Source organism: Schistocerca serialis, chromosome 3 (genome assembly GCF_023864345.2).
Source record: "Schistocerca serialis cubense isolate TAMUIC-IGC-003099 chromosome 3, iqSchSeri2.2, whole genome shotgun sequence".
Lineage (NCBI taxonomy): Eukaryota > Metazoa > Arthropoda > Insecta > Orthoptera > Acrididae > Schistocerca > Schistocerca serialis.
The window spans coordinates 812,963,122-812,979,242 of record NC_064640.1 but is presented as its reverse complement, the minus strand read 5'-3'; the positions used below and the strand labels follow the sequence as shown (position 1 = coordinate 812,979,242).

General features: G+C 42.0%; 1 protein-coding gene across 3 annotated transcripts in view; it reads right to left on the bottom strand.

Annotated features, from left to right (window-relative positions):
- Nucleotides 1-16,121, bottom strand: part of LOC126469589 (paired mesoderm homeobox protein 2-like) — a 587,427-nt gene that overhangs the window by 191,817 nt on the left and 379,489 nt on the right. For all 3 annotated transcript variants that reach the window (XM_050096709.1, XM_050096707.1, XM_050096708.1), the window contains exon 3: nucleotides 15,684-15,801. In XM_050096709.1, coding sequence (XP_049952666.1) covers nucleotides 15,684-15,801 — 118 coding nt within the window. The remainder of the gene's footprint in view (nucleotides 1-15,683; nucleotides 15,802-16,121) is intronic.

Below are 16,121 nucleotides of genomic sequence, written 5' to 3'. Positions count from 1 at the left end.
CAGTTATTTTGCTCCCCAAATAGCAAAACTCCTTTATTACTTTAAGTGTCTCATTTCCTAATCCAATTCCCTCAGCATCGCCCGACTTAATTCCACTACATTCCATTATCCTCGTTTTGCTTTTGTTGATGTTCATCTTATACCCTCCTTTCAAGACACTGACCATTCCGTTCAACTGATCTTGCAAGTCCTTTGCTGTCTCTGACAGAATTACAATGTTATCGGCGAACCTCATAGTTTTTATTTCTCTCCATGGATTTTAATGCCTACTCCGAACTTTTCTTTTGGTTCCTTTACTGCTTGCTCAATATACAGGTTGAACAGCATCGGGGAGAGGCTACAACCCAGTCCCACTCCCTTCCCAACCACTACTTCCCTTTCATGTCCCTCGACTCGTATAACTGCCATCTGGTTTCTGTACAAATTGTAAATAGCCTTTCGCTCCCTGTATTTTACCCCTGCCATCTTCAGAATTTGAAAGAGAGTATTCCAGTCAACATTGTCAACAGCTTTTTCTAAGTCTACAAATGCTAGAAACGTAGGTTTGCTTTTCCTTAATCTTTCTTCTAAGATAAGTCGTAGGGTCAGTATTGCCTCACCCTGAAGATACTAGAAGGTTTCGGATAGATCATGTTACAGGCTACGATTCTGAGCTTTTTATCGGCAGGGGGCAGTAAATATGTAGGCATTAAAAATAACTTTGTAATAACGTTGTTGATCGTTAATAATGTTTGTTGTATTTAAAAAGCTTTAAGGGTTTTCGCTCTAAACATTCTGAGGCTTTACGTTTCAGCACTGCCTCGAAGTTCGTCATATACGTACTCTGGGGCATTGATACATGCAGAAAGTCGCCGTGTGCTGGTATCACGACTTTGCTGCACCATTTCAACATTCTGTTGCTGTTCCTGCACAGGTTTTTGAGCTACACGTTCAGAAGAAAAATGAGAACTTGGAAGAATACCTGTTTCGTACAACTCTATGCCCACGGTATCTTTCGACAGCAGCAGCAGCAGAAGCTCGACCTCCGCGGAAGTGGCAAACAGAAACCTTATTTGCATATTCTCCATTAGCGTATCAGTGGGGCATTTTAGTCACCGCGTCTACAAAACACAGTTAATTGATGATTCTCTCCGATACACCGTCAGTCCTTCGCACTACTTCACTCACAACCTTCGACCATAGATACTAGTAGACTGGCCTTGCTGTGCAGGAGCTATAGGGCTCATGTGGCTCCAACATAAACCACGTGACTGTTGGCAAAACGTGGCGGGATTTCAAATCAGCGGTCTGCCATCCTATGTTTGTATCGTATTTTCCCCACATTTCTCAATTGACTGCCAAACGCTTCCAACAAAAATTACTTTTTTATTTGCGAAAAATTATGCCAGAACTGCATTTGACCTGGATTTGTTCACAGTACCATTTATAAAATCTAACAAATACATCGAACGCCACTCTGGTGGGCAGCGGGACGAAATTACTATAAACTATCAATTAAAGTAAAATGTCGTTAACATTCTTTTAAACAGTAAGAGTGGGCTCGTGTTAAAACTTTAAACATTGGATTCGCCGCGTTTTGAGCTCTAGTCACTTATAAAAGAAAATGGGATATGGGGATTATTCTAACAACATTCAGACTTACAGGCATTGGAAGCACAGATTTCAGAAGACGAGGCATCATCTAACGAACGCCTCCCAGTGTGTGATTTGCGGAGCTTAGGCCTCTTCGATTTCATATGCTCCGGGAAATAAAAAAGTGTCGGAATAGCATCACTACTTAGCCAATTCCCTCCAGTGTTAGCCCTATAAAAACATCAGTTTTAAAAATGACAGACACTGTAAATACAAATTATAAACATACATTGTAAATAATAAATAACCTATCAAAACACTTCTCCTCGAAGTGCTTCGAGCAAAGGCGCGTATGTGCAGATGGCTTAAAGTTTTTCCGTTTCAGGGCCTGTATCCAAAGCTGCCTTCGGTTTTCATCCTTAGGGAACCTATGAGTAGGAACGAGGAACAGCCATACTTACTTCTGTAACCGAATTATCACAGATACTTTCCAAAATGTAATATGAGTCTGACTTTACAGGCATCACTTTCAACACTTTAATTTACGTGATACTCTATTTCAAGTGTAAAAAAACATATAAAAGTCACTTTAGCAGATTTCAATAAACGCATCTGCACTATCATAGAAACACACGTGAAATGTAATGCCATTTCCCCCGACAAAACGCTGAGTAGAGCCAAAAGCGCAACACGAAACAACCATGTTTTGCCAACATTCACGTGACTTCAGCCCATAGATGTTGGAGCCACGAAAATGACGTCAGGGCCAGTCTATTATACTTATGGTCGAAACTCACAACACACCATAGGCAACTGCACATTCAACGGGCCAATTTAATGGCGGAAAGACATCCCGAGCAAAGATATTGAAGGCAACGAGGTAGATTGCGCTAAAATAAAACATTAAAGAGGGTGGGTGGGTAAGACACGTGTGCGCCTCAACCCAGAAACAAATGTACATTAAATGTGATATTGCAGTGCATGTGTTGTTATGAAGAGTGATGCAATGCTCCTCTGGACATGCATGCATGTCCGAAGGAACTGCAGTATCTTATTTATCCGCCGATACCAGCCAGCGACTTTCAGTTAAACAATGTCCTCCCCTGTACGAGAATTACATGGTATGTGTAAGAGTACAGGTTGTGATGCAGGGATTACGATATATGGATGTTTGCGTCTGGCCGTGGCTCGTGCACGGATAGCCAAAGTGGTAAAAAAAATAATTAAAAAAAGTGGTTAAGGCGACCGCTCGCGTAAAGCGGGAAGTCCAGGTTCGAATCCCGGTCTGGTATAAATTGTCACTGTCGTCGTTCCATTATACAACTCATTTTTGTGCGTATTCGCAACTGCAAATACATTTCACGTATTACACTAATTGCATTCTATCAGGGAAAGCATTCGGAATGTGGAATGTGTCCGTGTGAAGGTTTTCGGCTAAAATGAGCGTTCCTGTCATATCCCTGAATATTGACCACTACTTCTGGGACTGCCTGTATTATGTTAGAGGCGATATTGAAATTATAAATAAAAGCAAAATATTCTTTGTCGTTATTCGGCACAAAATAAAAACATATTGCTCCATTTCAATATAGGATCGTCAGTGTTTCTACCTTACACATTAGAATCGAATCATATCAAACAGCTACTCCCATTACTGTATAGTAACCGGCGTAACTCACTAGAAATTCTCCAGAACTGTCCAAAACTGCAGCTTCTTTTTATAGTGGCTTGTGATATCATTCATATGACGTCAAGAAAGCCTTATGTCAGGATTATGAAACGTCATGAATTGCATAATCATTTGGTTCACATAACAATGTATTTCTTGAACTGGGCCGACCTGGTGGCTGAAGGGCTAAACAGTACAGAAACGAAAATCACTACATCAGTGTCTAAATCATAACAAAATGTGGTAGATATAAAACTTCCTTTTGATTAACATGAATTAACTTATCGTCTTTTGAAAGAAACAAATTACTTGTATGGTGGTGAAGCGATATGAAATGGAACGAGCATGGGAGTATTGTGGTAGATAAGGCGAATGGTCGAATACGGTTTATTGTGAGAATTTGAGGAAAGTGTAGTTCATCTGTAAAGGAAATCGCATATAGGACGCTAGCGTGATCTATTCTTGAGTACTGCTTGAGTGTTAGGGATCCGAACCTGGTCGGATTGAAAGAAGACATCGAAGCAATTCAGAGGCGAGCTGCTAGATTTGTTACTGGCAGGTTCGATCAGCATGCAAGTGTTACAGAGTTGCTCGGGAGTTCAAGTGGGAATCTCTGAAGGGACGAAGACATTCACTTTGAAGAACCCTACTGAGAAAGTTTAGCATTTGAAGCTAACTTCAGAACGATCCTACTGCAGCCAGCATACATTTCGCGTATGCACCACGAACATTAGAGACGAGAAATTTGGACACATGCGGTGGCATATAGGTAGTCGTTTTTCCCTTTATCTGCAGGTGGAACAGGAAAGTTAACGACTATTTGCGGTACAGGGTACTCTCCGCCGCGCACCGTTCGGTGCCTTGCGGAGTATATATGAAGATGTAGTTGTAGATGTAGATGTATTTTCACCTCATGCATCGAATGTGACACCTAAGTGGCTACAGAATTCTTATCAGAGAGAATGTCGAAAAGAAAGATGAGCAGGGCTCTCATATCAGAATTTTCGGAATTAGTTCACAGAGGCTATTCCTCACAAAACCTGTCATGTCACTTCGTATAAGAGGCGTTTCTGACTTACAATAAATGTTAATTATGTTGGGGCTGATTCCTGAAAGGGAAACCAAATGCGACAACTCGAATAATACGATGGAAGTTGATAAAGAAGACGTAAGTAAGAAACTTGATATGAAAAGAGACGGATAACTGGAAGTACATTTACTCTGCAGCCGATAGTTTTTGTTATGTTACATAAGAAACAACTGTTTTTACACAAAAACTTAGGTTAGGGTGAACAAAGGGCCTGACTTGTCAAGCACTCAGTCAGGTATGTTTCGAATGTTTGCAAAATTATCACTGACTTTGAAAAAGAGCAGAGAATTCAGTAGAATGATATCACAAGTCAAGAGTATTATTATTCGCAGGAGAGCTTCTGTAAAGTTTGGAAGGTAGGAGATGAGGTACTGGCGGAAGTAAAGCTGTGAGGACGGGGCGTGAGTCGTGCTTGGGTATCTCAGTTTGTAGCCGGCATGGTGGCTCAGCGCGTTCGGTCAGAGGGATAGCTGCCTTCTGTAATTAAAAAAAAAAAAAAAAAAAAAAAAAAAAAATCTGAGTTAATCGATCAACAACGAACTTATACGGATGTCTTACGACGTCCGCGCCGAGCAGATGCAACGAACGAAACCGAACAAAATGAGATTAAAAAAGAAAAAGAAAAGTTGGTAGAGCACTTGCCCGCGAAAGGCAAAGGTCCCGAGTTCGAGTCTCGGTCCGGCACACAGTTTTAATCTGCCAGAAAGTTTCATATCAGCGCACACTCCGCTGCAGAGTGAAAATCTCATTCTGGATTACTATTATTTTTACTACTTATTTATTTTGGAAACAGCTCTCTCACTGTGTCACACTCGCATGAGAAATTTACAATTTCTTTACATGATATTAGCTGAGCACCCAGTACTGTCCGGGTTGTATTTATTCCAATTCTACTATCCATCTCCTCCTACCCGTATCTGAGTACCTCCACCCCATATGGTTCCATGTCCTCCTTCCCCCTCTCTGTCTGTCCATCTCTTCCTTCCCCTTCACTCTTCTCGCTATCAGCCCCACCCTAATAGGAGGTTGCTGGTTCTTAGCCCAAAAGGATTACTTTCCAGATTGTAAGTAATACGTGTATCAGGTTTTTAAGTTTTGTTACCCACGGCTTTGCCTCATACGCACAAGTCACGTACAATTCGCATGTATTTAATACATTTCACACATATTCTCACGCGTATTTTATCTGCCTATAGCCAGTTTCGGCCTGAACTTTAGTTTCCACGCACCTCGATATGTATGACGTCTCATCTCCTGAACTACGTGCCGTACAACGAATTATCTTGTAGGTATATTCATCCGCGTATGAGGATACTGTCTGCAAAATGTCTTGCAAATACAATTAGTAGTAAAAAAGTAATAAATTAAGCCGTCATGAATGATGCTACTATTTTCTGCATGAACAGAGAAAATGTAGTTTTTTTGGTGCTTGTCTGCGAGAAAAAGATTCTTAAAAGTTTGTTAAAAGTCTCTAAGTACTCTCATTCTCAAATACTAAATAAATAAAGTCTGGGCATTCGTGCGTCGTGGGCTACACTTCTTTTCGCCCCCACACCCATCCCTTTATTAGATGGGTGGTACTTATGCCCACAAAGATTCTTTCCAGACGGGAAGTGATGTGTACCAAGTTTGGTTGAAATCAGTCCAGTCGTTTAGGTGAGATGTGGAATATACATATATACACCAGATGAGTACCTGGTATTGCCCAGGTGTGTATTTATCGCAATGTTAGTCCATCTTCATCTCCACCCCCTTTCTGTTCATCTCCTCCATCCCCAGTTTCTTTCCATCTCCTCTGCTCTCACTTCCTTTCCACCTACATTTGCTTCCCTCTCTATCCACATTAACATCCCCCTCTCCTTGTTCATCTCCTCCTCTTTCCTTTCTTCATTCATATTCTCCTCTCACCTGTCTCTCTCCATCTCTTCCCCTTTCTCTGTCCATTTCCTACTCCCCCTCTCTCCTCTATATGCTTATCTCTTCCTCTCCCTTTCTCTGTCCATCTGCTCCTCTTTCCTTTCGCTATCCATGTGCTCTTCCTTCCTTTCTCTATCCATCTGCTCATCTGCTTTTCCTTCCTTTGACTGTCTATCTGTTAGCCTTCCCTTTATCTGTCCATCACCTCCTCTCCCCTCTCAAATCCATCTTTTCCCCTTTCTCTGTCCATTTCCTACTCACCCTGTATTGGTTCATCTCCTCTTCTCTCCCCTATTTGCCTACCTCTTCCTCTCCCAGTCACTGTCCATCTCCTCCTCTTTCCCTTCCCTGACCATCAGCTCCTCTTTCCTTTCTCTGCCCATCTCCCCCTCTCCCCAGCCTGTCCATCTCCCCCTCTCCCCAGCCTGTCCATCTCCCCCTCTCCCCAGCCTGTCCATCTCCTCTTCTCCCAGCCCTGTCCATCTCCCCCTCCCCTGTCCATCTCCCCCTCTCATCATCCCTTCCACCTCCCCTCTCCCCACCCTGCCCTTCTACCCCTCTCCCCAGCCTGTCCATATCCCCCTCTCCCCAGCCTGTCCATCTCCTCTTCTCCCTGCCATGTCCATCTCCCCCTCCCCTGTCCATCTCCCCCTCTCCCCATCCCTTCGACCTCCCCCTCTCCCCACCCCGTCCATCTCCCCACCCCATCCATCTCCCCCTCTCCCCAACCCATCCATCTCCCCCTCTCCCCACCCCATCCATCTCCCCCTCTCCTCACCCTGTCCATCTGCCCCTCTCCCCAGCCTGTCTATCTCCCCCTCTCCCCACCCTGTCCATCTCCCCCTCTCCCCACCCCATCCATCTCCCCCTATCCCCACCCCATCCAGCTCCCCTTCTCCTCACCCTGTCCATCTCCCTCTCTCCCCACCCTGTCCATCTCCCTCTCTACCCACCTTGTCCATCTCCCTCTCTCCCCACCCTGTCCATCTCCTCTTCTCCCCAGTCTGTTCATCTACTTCTCTCCCAACTGTGCTAATCTCCTCCTCTCCCCAATCGATCCAACTGTACCCTTGTCCTTCCACCTCATTTTCTCTCCATCTCCTCCTTCCCCTCCTCCCTCCACATTGTCACTCTCACTCCAGTAGGAGGATGGTAATTCTTACACCAACAGTGCTTCTTTCCAGATTGTAAATAATCTGTGCACCAAATTTGGTTATGGATAAGCTTTCTGCCTGTGGCTTCACCCATGTATGCACATGTCAAACGCATTTCACATATATTTATTATATATGTGGCTACTGTGTGTGTAATGTGTTGTGCCTAGACTTAGTAGTAAAGATGTAATAAATTAAAACGTCATGCAAGATATGGCAGTTTTTCATGCATCTGAGTGTTTATGGGCTTATAAGTCCTGAGCAATGTGCTGTACAATCGTATAATTTGACGGTATATATGGACACTGTCTACGATATAAGCTGCAAATGCAGTTAGGAGAAAAGAAGTAACAAATTACAATGGCATGCTTCATGCTACAGTTTGTTACATGAACAGTGAAAATGTAGTAAGCCATAAACTTTTTTCCTTTCATCATTTTGCGGGGTCCGGCAGCGTGACAAGTATTTTAAATGTTTGAAATTACGTGCAAAGTTTGTAGCAAGGCTCTAAATGGGCTCATTCTCAAATACCGGATGACTACATCACGAATATTCGCGAGGCGTGGGCTACACTGCTTTTTCACCCACACCCCCCATCACTTTTATAAGTAGGTTGTTTTTACCCCCACAGGTGTGATTTCTAAGCAGTAAGTGAATTGTGTGCCAAACTTGGTTAAACTTGTGCCAGTGGTTTAGGAGAAGATGTGGAACATACATACGTACATCTATTTGTATAGTATGTATGTATGGATGGATGTATGTAAACGTACATCCATTTTTATAATATATATGAGTTATTGGTGTACACCTTCAGCAGTCAGCTACTTTTCACTATACAGAACTTAAAGAATTGTAGCCGTCCGCTGTGGACGAGCGATTCTAGGCACTTCCGTCCGGAACCGCGCTGTTGCTACGGTCGCAGGTTCGAATCTTGCGTCGCGCATGGATGTGTGTGATGTCCTTAGGTTAGTTAGGTTTAAGTAGTTCTAAGACTAGGGGACTGATGACCTCAGTCCCATAGTGCTTCGAGCCATTTGAACCATTTTGAAAGGATTGTATATTTGCAATCGAGTAGTTGAAGGGACTGGAGGCAGTACGAAATTTACACATGCTAACGGATGTTAGGAAGAAGCAACACAAAAGGTGGGAACTTAAGGAGATGGGACCTGGATAAGCTGAAAGAACCAGAGGTTGTACAGAGTTTCAGGGAGAGCATAAGGGAACAATTGACAGGAATGGGGGAAAGAAATACAGTAGAAGAAGAATGGGTAGCTTTGAGGGACGAAGTAGTGAAGGTAGCAGAGGATCAAGTAGGTAAAAAGACGAGGGCTAGTAGAAATCCTTGGGTAACAGAAGAAATATTGAATTTAATTGATGAAAGGAGAAAATATAAAAATGCAGTAAATGAAGCAGGCAAAAAGGAATACAAACGTCTCAAAAATGAGATCGACAGGAAGTGCAAAATGGCTAAGCAGGGATGGCTACAGGACAAATGTAAGGATGTAGAGGCTTATCTCACTAGGGGTAAGATAGACACTGCCTACAGGAAAATTAAAGAGACCTTTGGAGATAAGAGAACCACTTGTATGAACATCAAGAGCTCAGATGGAAACCCAGTTCTAAGCAAAGAAGGGAAAGCAGAAAAGTGGAAGGAGTGTATAGAGGTTCTATACAAGGGCGATGTACTTGAGGACAATATTATGGAAATGGAAGAGGATGTAGATGAAGATGAAATGGGAGATACGATACTGCGTGAAGAGTTTGACAGAGCAGTGAAAGACCTGAGTCGAAACAAGGCCCTCGGAGTAGACAACATTACATTGGAACTCCTGACGGCCTTGGGAGAGCCAGTCCTGACAAAACTCTACCATCTGGTGAGCAAGATGTATGAAACAGGCGAAATACCCTCAGACGTCAAGAAGAATATAATAATTCCAATCCCAAAGAAAGCAGGTGTTGACAGATGTGAAAATTACCGAACTATCAGTTTAATAAGCCACAGCTGCAAAATACTAACACGAATTGTTTACAGACGAATGGAAAAACTAGTAGAAGCCGACCTCGGGGAAGATCAGTTTGGATTCCGTATAAATACTGGAACACGTGGGGCAATACTGACCTTACGACTTATCTTAGAAGAAAGATTAAGGAAAGGCAAACCAACGTTTCTAGCATTTGTAGACTTAGAGAAAGCTTTTGACAATGTTGACTGGAATACTCTCTTTCAAATTCTAAAGGTGGCAGGGGTAAAATACAGGGAGCGAAAGCCTACTTACAATTTGTACAGAAACCAGATGGGAGTTATAAGAGTCGAGGGACATGAAAGGGAAGCAGTTGTTGGGAAGGGAGTAAGACAGGTTTGTAGCCTCTCCTCGATGTTATTCTATCTGTATATTGAGCAAGCAGTAAAGGAAACACAAGAAAAATTCGGAGTAGGTATTAAAATCCATGGAGAAGAAATAAAAACTTTGAGGTTCGCCGATGACATTGTAATTCTGTTAGAGACAGCAAAGGACTTGCAAGAGCAGTTGAACGGAATGGATAGCGTCTTGAAAGGAGGATATAAGATGAACATCAACAAAAGTAAAACGAGGATAATGGATTGTAGTCGAATTATGTCGGGTGATGCTGAGGGAATTAGATTAGGAAATGAGACACTTAAAGTAGTAAAGGAGTTTTGCTATTTGGGGAGCAAAATAACTGATGATGGTCGAAGTAGAGAGGGTATAAAATGTAGACTGGCAATGGCAAGGAAAGCGTTTCTGAAGAAGAGAAATTTGTTAACATCGAGTATAGATTTAAGTGTCAGGAAGTCATTTCTGAAAGTATTTGTATGGAGTGTAGCCATGTATGGAAGTGAAACATGGACGATAAATAGTTTGGACAAGAAGAAAATAGAAGCTTTCGAAATGTGGTGCTACAGAAGAATGCTGAAGATTAGATGGGTAGATCACATAACTAATGAGGAAGTATTGAATAGGATTGGGGAGAAGAGAAGTTTGTGGCACAACTTGACCAGAAGAAGGGATCAGTTGGTAGGACATGTTCTGAGGCATCAAGGGATCACCAATTTAGTATTTGAGGGCAGCGTGGAGGGTAAAAATCGTAGAGGGAGACCAAGAGATGACACTAAGCAGATTCAAAAGGATGTAGGTTGCAGTAGGTACTGGGAGATGAAGAAACGTGCACAGGATAGAGTAGCATGGATAGCTGCATCAAACCAGTCTCAGGACTGAAGACCACAACAACAACAACAACGGAAGTAAAAGTGAGGTTCAGATAACTCTTTCAAGGGCGGTGGTTACCGATGTTAACCACTTATTTTACAACGCATGGTGGCCAAATGGGGCAGTAGTTGTAGCGAGTCACACACATAGTTGAGGGAATTCTCCCTAGATAACATGGCATTAGATATCACTCGTTTCGCTTTTCTGTTTTCAGGACAAAGCAGTTTATTTGTTGGCTTTCAGCAGTTTCGCGCGGTTTAGTTGGTTGACGTTTTGAAGATGAAATTTGGCACATATATACTACTTTTATTTTCAAGTAAGTATTTTCATATGTGAATGTAGTTAGGCAAATTAAGATTGATTTAATGAAATACGTTTTGCCATTGATAAAACAGACAGCCGAGGAGAGCGTAATCTGCAGCTCCACCCCGCCGGCCGCGGTGGTCTAGCGGTTCAGGCGCTCAGTCCGGAACCGCGCGACTGCTACGGTCGCCTCGGGCATGGATGTGTGTGATGTCCTTAGGTTAGTTAGGTTTAAGTAGTTCTAAGTCCTAGGGGACTGATGACCACAGATGTTAAGTCCCATAGTGCTCAGAGCCATTTGAACCATTTTGCAACTCCACAACTGAGTGCTGGCAGCGCCACATGGCCCAGCTACCGCCCAGGGACGCGGTCGAACGCACGGCCGGCGCTGTAAACACACCGTTGACGTACACGGCCGCAGCTACGAGGACAACGCAACCCCAACCTGTGACGTCAAACAATATTCTGGAAACGTACAATGAGAACGTCTCACAGACTGGTAACAGCACGCTGAGTCTACACATACCGATTCTAGTCAGCATAAAATGGGACCTACAAAAACAGCGAAAGATGCGAAGTTCTCCTATCAAAATCCGTACCGACTGTCATACAAAACGTGGAAAAGGACAGTAACGCATCTGAAGATCGTGTTGCAACAACTCGTAAGAATAATACATTCAGCAGCTGAAACTGAGGCTCCCAAAACGAGAAGCAAATTGCATAAAATCAATCTGAAGGACAAACCACAAAGTCACGACATATCACATTAACAAAAAGACTTTCCAGTACGAGTCGAGGCAAGGAAGACAGCAGAAGCAACCCCTTGCTGAGCCCAAATTAAAGAACAATCAGCGTAGAAAGCCAAGCAGCTACCGGTCGCTCTTCTGGAAAAAGGAAATCTGAAGTAAAAAATGAAGATAAAATCTTAGCTACGGTAAAGTGGAGCTAAATGAAACATTTGAACTTTTTGGGCCCCTATAGCACATATTTTACTAGCCGTATTAAATTGTAATGGTGAAGAGATCATAGTTTTAAGTTATATACGATAAATGTACGTTGCTTAAAACGTTCAAATGTGTGTGAATTCCTAAGGGGCCAAACTGCTGAGGTCGTCGGTCCCTAGACTTACACACTAATTAAACTAACATAGCTAAGAACAACACACACACCCATGCCCGAGGGAGGACTCGAACTTCCGACGGGAGGGGCCGCGCAATCCATGACATGGCTCCTCCGACGGAGACAGCCACTCGATCTATGTCAAGGCGCCTCTAACCGCACGGTCACTTCGCGCGGCACTGCTTCAAAATCTATTATTCTTCACCGTAAAGAGCAAAATTTAAGACGTTGAAACAAAGGAGAAATTAAAAATTCGTGAGGATATTTGAATCGTAAATGTGACCACGTAAATCACTGAAAACTGTCATAGAGTTATACACAATATGGAAGATAATAGCCGCGGTGGGTAACCGCGAGGTCAGAGGGGCCTTGTTACGGATCGAGTGGCCGTCCCGTCGGAGGTTCGAGTCCTCCCTCGGGCATGGGTGTGTGTGTTGTCCTTAGTATAACTTAGTTTAAGTCAGATTAAGTAGTGTGTAAGCTTAGGTGCCGATGATCTCAGCAGTTTGGTCCAATAGAACTTTTTTTTAAAAACAAGATAACATTTTTTTAACTGTTCCAGTAGTTGTTAAACGCGTTTCCCACAGCGGAATTGGTTACGACCACACAAATTCCGTGAAACCACTCCTTGCACTGATCACACCTGATCCAGTCCCCTTTCTTCACAGATATATGTAGTAATATTTGATGCTGCGAAACCACATGGTATACTTTTTTCTCCGGACTCAACTTCCGGAAATAATGAAAAAGAGTCCTCTTCTGTATTTGAAGTTTCTCTTTAACATCCAGTGCGTTTCTGGAACCCTTGACATTCTTTCTTTGGGAGTTTTAAAATACAACTTTCTCTCTCCTCATGTAAGATTGAGATGAACTGGTGATGTTAGATGGTAAGCTGAATTTTTCTCCCTCCTCGCACGTTTGGTACCGAGTGATTTTCGTCGGGACTGGTACAACAGAAGAAAACAATTATGATGAAGTTTCTGAGTTTTGAATCTCTGAAATTGTTAGAAGATTAGGAGTTGAAGGGCCTGGATTTACTTCGATTCTGGGGCAATACAGCGGGTTTCATCACTCAGAAATGTGGACGAAGGAATGAATTTGTGTGATGGTATTATGTTTTGATTAAAGGGGAATATTCCTGTGCACTCAGATCCCTTCTCAGCATTCCCTTCATTACTTTCACGTCTTAAGCCGACGTCGAAAATTTTACAAAAACAAATTTTGAAACTGAGGCTGAATGATTAGTGTCTAAAAATTAGGCTAAATAAATACTTTAATAAGGAAGGAATAATACATATTATATTCAGATTCAGCAAGCACCACGAAGGCTGATTCACATAGCCCCCCTCCCTTATTTTTTTACGTGTGAGCAGTTGCTTAAATTTACAACAAATGTCGATAGTCGTTCTGTGAAGCGATCTGGTGGATATTATAAAACTAGTAGGGGAAAGATTATAATAAGCATCTACGTATTTCAACAATAAACATTATTTTAAAAATATTTATTATAAACAATGTCTTCCCTCTTCTGTTTCCATCTGAATGATTTGTGTCTAAATTAAATATATTTTGAAAACGCTCCTTGCCACTTGTGCACAACTTGTCTTGCTACGTCCGAGATGTGCACACAAACTGAGCAGTAATATATTTTCTTGTTTATGATTCAGAAAGTCCCTCCCTGCCCTACAATGGATTGAGCCACTGAAACGGAAACTGACGAGGAAACCTGACATCGACAAGCAACGAATCAATCAAACGGTAATTGATATTTGGAAATGGTGACGACAATATTCATGAAATCAATTCTTGGTCACTTGCAGTCAAAATTGAAAAATAAACTTTTGTGAGCATATTAATGCATAAATTACAAGAAAGTATATTACTGAATAATGCCTAAGTGAAAGTGTAAAATTATATGGTAGAGATGGAACAAACTTACAACATAATGACGTTAAACATCAAGATAATTTGAAGTCCACATAAAAACACAAAATAGAAAATACCTATATAATTCTGGCACCAATACTGCTGTGGTAATGACTCCATGTCTTAAGATTAAAACCTTTCTTGAAATTTTATGTCGATGTCGGTAACTTTATGGTCTACGCATCAATAAAATCGGATCCGTAGCATTTTAGGACACAAATTTTACATCGAAATTAAAGAGTTTATTAGACAAATTTTGCCAATGTGTTAAAGACAATATTTCATAAGAAAGGTATAGCTTTATATCGTAAGAAAATTATAGTAGGACACACAATCTGGTACAAGAAATACTGAACAAAAATGAACGCCACGTACTAGCTACTTTCACATGTTTGATTCAGAGATTAAACTGCACTTTCGATTCCAAAAATGTTACATAAATCAATGAACTATGTGCACCGCATACGTTACATTTGCTTTTAAACCTGTTTTAACTACCTTATGTAGGTGATGTAACACTCAATTCACATCAGTTCAGTACCATATATTAATGACTTTAAAGGAGGGACGAGTATTGTTCATATATGAAGAAAAAGACAATGTAGACTCAGATATATTCTATTGATTTTATTTTCTCTTTTTGAAGAGCATAAGCGCAAAAGGTTACTCTTATGAAGATTTAATTATTTGAGGAGCTGGTATCTACGTTTCTTGCTTGTTGAGATTCAATCAGAAACAAATTAATTTTCTGGACGAATGAAAATTTTGGTCGTTACCATCTGAAACCACGCCGAGAAGGCCAAAAAAATTGATGAACTCAGGGAAGGGCTGAAGGGAAGGAAGGAGGACCTTTAAGAAAGAGCAAATCGAGAAGTGGAATAAAAGTCGGCAGAGCATAAAAAGTTTGTAAAGTACTTACCCGTGAAATGCAACGTCCCTAGTTCGAGTCCTGGTTCGACACTCGGTTTTAAGATGCCAAGAAATTTCCTTCGTGTATAGTTTACGGAAGTAAAACTAGCTTCCACATCCGTTTTCATTCAGTATTTATATAAGGAAAGTTGCTTAAACTTTGTGAAAGAATTTGAGTGACGAAGTAATCAGTTGGTGATTGTGAGTGCAGAATCTTATATTCTCTATTAAATTTCAACTCGTATCACTAGCGTGAGTTTGAAGAAACTACAGATTAGTGATTGTTACTTTTAACTGAATCAGAAAGCTGCCTGAGTTACTTAAAAGTATAGCAATGTTTTTGAAAGGGTATTGATATTATATCTTGTTTCCCGTGTTATGTTCATGCATAATAGTAGTGAATTGTCTATGCATGTGACTGTGGTGCTGTAACGCTGCTAGGCTCCCTTGGGTGCACGTTGTTTCCGTGCGCTACCATTCCCCTGTAAACCCATAGGATATTCCATTTAATAAAGTAATGACTCCGCAATATAAATAAGATAACGGTATTGGTACTAGGTTTATATAGTCAATAGTTTTTTGTAGAGCGTTTGCTCATCCACTTCAAAACCTAAAACCGCAGCAATCACATCCGCGGAAAGTCCGACTGGTGTAATCAATATTCCGATTGTTAATAGAGAAAACAGCGGGTAGGTTGCAGTTTGTATGAATTCCGTATTACCTACCGCAATGGGAGGCCACAGAAATTTCACGGCTATGCACCTCAGTGCAGAGGGGGCTGGCGGCATTTGACGCACCTGTGCTGGAGTGTTCGGCAGGATGCGGCGGTGTGAGGGGCAGCGCCGGTGAGCCCCTCTGTAGCAGCAGGCTGCGCTCGTTGCGGCGAAACTTGGCGCGCCTGTTCTGGAACCACACCTGTGGATACAAACACAGACGTCACAAGGAGAGCCAGTCTTGTCAAACTGCACCTATCTATTTATTCACCCTGTCCCGCGATCTATCGTCTACACAAATTTTTAGACTAATCTGCACAGTTACCCTGGTGGCACTGCTGTTACAACCGGTAGACTCTGATTCGGAAGTAGCTGGGACCAAATTCCTACCTGAGCCAGACGCACAGATTAAAGTTATACGTGAGCTTCTTAAATACACAGCTGGTCGTTAAAATTTCAACGCGAGGAAGGATCGAAAATAATGAAATCTTACTTAATGTCTGCAAACAGTAAGTTAGGTTG